At 50.5% G+C, this 4,966-nt stretch overlaps 1 protein-coding gene across 1 annotated transcript; it reads left to right on the top strand.

Moving 5' to 3' along the window:
* Window positions 1–1,179: 1,179 nt before the first annotated feature.
* On the top strand, window positions 1,180–4,347 carry EMWEY_00005080 (hypothetical protein, conserved; the record flags this gene model as incomplete). Its single annotated transcript, XM_013478061.1, has 5 exons — window positions 1,180–2,514; window positions 2,674–2,819; window positions 2,979–3,119; window positions 3,290–3,444; window positions 3,704–4,347. The coding sequence occupies 5 exons, from the start codon at window positions 1,180–1,182 to the stop codon at window positions 4,345–4,347; spliced, it is 2,421 nt and encodes an 806-aa protein (XP_013333515.1).
* Window positions 4,348–4,966: the final 619 nt, after the last annotated feature.

Below are 4,966 nucleotides of genomic sequence, written 5' to 3'. Positions count from 1 at the left end.
TGTACGGAAAAAGCCAGTGGCGGGTGGTCATCCACTGCGTATACTTCACAAAAATAATGCAAGAAGCAAAGGATGCAGCATGCTGAACGTTATCAGTTTATTCATGATGAATCCGTTCCCGTCCGCTGAAGGCAATTGAATTTGCTGATACAGGAGCAACTTTAGTAAGGATGCGCTCCATATGCTGGGTTGCACCTACCCATAAACCTGTGTGAGTGACGAAGTGCTTGCTTCTGCGGTCACGTTTGGTTGGTGCTAAAACGAGACATAGCATGGTGCACTCTAAGGCGGTTCACCCCATCTTTACCTTGTGTTACTCTCGGCTCCAGTAAAGGCGGACTGCCTCGCCAGCAGCAACTCGTCTCGAAGTATCAACATCGCACGACACGCGACCAGATATGGGTCATTAATCTGCCATGGATAAATTAACCGAATTCCTTCCACTTTTCAGAAGTGGCATGCGATGAACCCAGCGGTGTTCCAGCACGCGGGCAAGGTGACCCAACGAATGACGATACCACGAGACACCTCACAAATGCATTCGACATTAACCACGATTTTGTGGCTTATTGCTCTCTTGAACTTCTGAACTCTCAAAGATCTGGAATACATGCTAGAATTCTCTAACAGCGCGACAGGCCAGACAGCCGCCCCTCCGGAGCCCGCACACGGCAAGGCCACCCGGGAATTCATCATGTTTACACCAGTTTGGTATGAAAAAACTCATCTCTTTTGTTTAACTCTTGTTTAATTTTCCCCGTTGATGCGGCTCAGTCCGGACCCTTCAGTCCATGTTCAGCGTTTGCATCCCAAAGCGATCGCCTACCCCACCCACCCCCCGCTAGCTTTGGAGTTCCGTTGCGATTACTGAATTTCGCACGGATCAACAGTGTTTATACAACTTACTTCACGTATTGTGATTATTCATTCAGTGCAACAACTCCACACGAGTTACTGGTTCAGGCCTGCACCAATAACTCCGAAACATTGAGAATTGAGGCCCTGCTCTGGAACAGGAGTAGTGTCAGACTACCAATTCATGCACAGGCTCCTAGCTTAGTCCAGCTACACCTTTTGTGTATGGCCATGCTTGCTTCTCCACTGACTATCCAGAACTGCTACGACCAAACCAAAGTGCGCTTACTTTGCTGTTCTAGCTGACAGCACTTCCGAACCATAATGCCGAATACAATTGCTTACCAGTGGTCACAGACAGTCACACACCTTTCCCTGAGGCTGCGCATTCCATTCCTCAAAGGTAATTTGCAACAGGAACAACGCGATAGGCAACTGTCAGTCATTCTTGCCAGCTGCTACCTCCGGGTGTGCTGGCCGCCCTGGCTTCTAGAAATTGACTTTTGGGGAGATGTCGCATTTCGGTCTGCCACCGTCACTCCTGGAGTTGAATGTTTGACAATCATTGTGCCCAAGGCCGAGGAGGGCATGTGGGGCTCTTTGACGGCGGCGAGCAACCCTAAGCTGCAACAGAATATTACGGAGCGGAGGCAATTATCTCTTGCTGCGTACACCGAATGGCAGGAACAGCTCCAGCAGCAGCGTATAGCTGCACGCGAAGCACGCAAGCAACAACAGCAAAAGCATGTTTGGAGGCAGGAGCAAGAGCAACGGGAGTGGCACAAACGCCAAAAGGAGATTCAGGTCCAGCAGGTGCTCGAACAGCTGCCCGACAGTGGTTGGAAACCTCCCTCTTGCACAGAAACGCACGATGATGCTAACCGTCCCCTCGATGGTGATCAAGCATGGGAAAAAGTGCAGGAACTCAGCGAAGCCAACACTACGGAGGATGCATCTGGATCCCGAGAGGGACGGCAGGAGTTGCAGGCTCGCGGTGACGCGTGTCACGCACCTGTTTTAGGTGAAGGCAGTTATTGCAGCGTCACTTTAGGTGAAGAGGAAGACAGCATTGTAGCTTACGATGGTAAACAAGACGATGAAGCCGGAAAAGCACAAGTCGAAACATCAATCCCTCCAGGTTCCACGCAACGTGGAGCCGGCTTCCTGCAGGCTTCACGTTGCACTAGTGATGAAGCGCTATCCACAGCTAGCATTTCAACAGACCCAGTTCTTTGCGGGCATAGAGCCCAACCTATATCATCAACTAACAAAAACGTGGCACTACCAGAAGTCCACTTGCCTGTACAACCCTGCACAAAAGTAAAGGTTTCGTTTGCCGCCAGGAGGCCCAATAGGGTTCCTGCGAGAGGCCCGCTTCCCGCGCCCTTGCCAAAAGCTGAGCTGGATCTCGCCAGGGATATCTGCACTAGGGAAAAGCCGGAAGATTTATGTAGGCAGCAGGAAGCTAATCCTGCATGGCTACACTCGAAAGCAACCCGCCTACTAATTAGTGGGGACGCAGCAGCGGCAGATGAGGCATACAGCTTAATTTTACACCCAGCCAAGCATCATTGCCTTCACCGACTTGCTTTTATAAAGGCATTGTCAGGGCGAAGCCTGGCCCGGCTCTCTTTAGGAGATGCGGAGAAGGTCAAACAGGTGTGGATAGACATGCTGCATGCATTAGTCCACTTGCCCTCACAGTGAAGCGAAGCTCATGCCCCAGCAATGACAGTTAAACTCAGGAAAGCACTCAGTGTATTGAACGTGTTGTAACAGGCGCTGTCGGACTGCAATGAAGCACTGACGCTTTTGCAGGAACTGCACCGTGAAGAGGATGCAGCAGCAGCTGTAGCGGGGCAGCTTCAACACAAAGGCCTAATACATGAGGAGAGTTTGTACTTGCAGCACGTCCTGCTCGCTCGACGTGCTGCAGCATTCCTGAGACTTGACGCGCTGGAAGAGTAGGTGTTCTGCCGCTAGTCACAGCCTGTATGTATGTGATTGAGCGTGGATAAGGTGGTGCAGACGAACGAAGCAAACACCACAATGGGAAAGGCAACAACCTTGCTGCATGGGCAACCGTACAATCGTTGAGCTCGTGAATATTGTGGTTTGGGCAGAGCGGCAAAAAGCCTCGAAGAACTGCTGGAGCTTAAACCGTCACAAACGCCTTCCACAGTTTATCATACGCATGCTGACGGCAATTGCAAATTAGATAATCATAGGACCGCCGTATTCGCGGACTTGATGCACATAAGAAGGTTCGACTACCCACTGCACGCATTTAGCTGCTTACTACCCTGACGGTATTGCTGTCCCTGCTTTTACTGCGAAACGCACTACTCTCCTGGGAGCCCTCCCTTAAGTTTCCAGCTTTGTACAGAGTATCATACCGTCTAGTTACGCTGGTGATTCTGCTCCGCTGCTCAAGGCTTCAACATTTGCGGAAAGTGAAGGAAGAGGCTGACAATGTGTTACAATTGGCGTTGGCAACACACCAAGAGTGGATTGCTGTGCATTCCCCGTTACCAGAACCACAAGAAGCCGGCTGCAGTCACGAAAAGCAGCAACCGGCAACAGTGGACGGTCCCATTAAGCAAGCCTCAGAGCCCCACTGCCTTCTCCAACGTGCCATTGAGACGTGCGCAAAGTGTTTAAGCATTCTACTCTCTGAGCCCCCGACAGGCTCTAAGACACCAAGCAGCACCGCGAAATCAGAAGGCAAGCCTTTCGTCTTCCCGACTACCGCAGCGAAGGATTGCTGGTCTGAACTCTAAGTTTCGGCAGCACCCAGAGTGCCTGCAGGAAGCAGTGCACCCACAAATTATCATGCGGATTTGCTCAGGAAATGATCCCTCTTGCGATGTTGCACAAACGGAACCAGTTCCAGAATTCACTACAGTGGCTTCCTTGCTCCAAGCAGCGGTGCAAGCATCAACAACTGAGAACAGTTTTTTCCCATTCCCCGTAGCAGCTGCCACAGTGCTTGCAAGCATGGCGCTGGCTCTCATGCAACTACAGCAGAGTTCGTCGGCTTCAGTGGCAGGATCAGCTCTCACAACTGCGGAAATACTGATTCAACATGCAGAAGAACGCCTTAAGCTCCAGCAGATTGAGACACTAAGGTCGCTCTCACCAACAGAAGAGGCAGTGGACAAAGCTGATCATGACAGGCTTATGTCAAGCAGGGGTCCCACAGAGTATCCGCATTGCCCTTCAACGCGCTATAGTGCTGGGCATCTCGGAGTGCTTCATCAGGTGCGCCTACACCTGTATTATGCACTGCACAACCCAGCACTTCTCTCTTTTGTCGTGACAGTCAACACAATATCATTAAAGGAGCCTCGTGAGAACCACTGTGCACTGGGAACCTGGATACACAACTTTCACGAAATTGTCGCAACTCGTGCACGGGAACTGGCTTGCCTTCTCTTGGCAAGTCTGGAACCGCGTCTACCCTCAGCAGCCTGCAAGCAGACACCTAACTAGTGCATAAACCCTGCATAAAACCCCTTAAAATTGATGTGCCCGAATCGTGTTTGTGAAAGTTCAGGCAAATGAAGAGTTGCTCCGAAAACTACGGGAGAAAGTGTCTTCAAGGCTTCTGCAAACGCAAAGCCTAAGGTAGATTGAAGATGTACAGTCGCGGGGATGGCTTCAGGAGCCCCATCCGTTTGATCTTTAGATGGTGCAAGCTGTAGTAAAAATTTGTGTTACCTGGCTGACTCCTGACAAGCATAAGCAAGTGAACATGCTGGTGAAGAATGGTACTGCACCCGACCTTCCCGTTGTGCGAAACTTCCAATCAATGAAGCACTATGCAGGTCTTCATTTGCTCTGGATGTTTCCATAATCATGGGGAGCTGTTTCCAAAAACACGTTTATGAAAAACCTCATAATTGTGCGCACTCCCAGAGGAAGGGAGGGGCCGCTCGGATGGCTAAGGAGGCCTCCTTCCAGAACCTGACAACAAAACAACGTAGTACGATATGTGGTCAAAGTCTAACAAAACTGGGCCTCAGTCACCAACTGAACAGTGAAATCCTCTAACCACGAAATGCAAGGAAAAATATCCCATGTTGGTCCACTTTCACGCATGCTGTACTGT

This window comes from Eimeria maxima, genomic scaffold, assembly GCF_000499605.1.
Source record: "Eimeria maxima Weybridge genomic scaffold, Emw_scaff28, whole genome shotgun sequence".
NCBI classification, from domain to species: domain Eukaryota; phylum Apicomplexa; class Conoidasida; order Eucoccidiorida; family Eimeriidae; genus Eimeria; species Eimeria maxima.
Note: the sequence above shows the minus strand (reverse complement) of the source record. Positions and strands in the feature narration are given on the sequence as shown.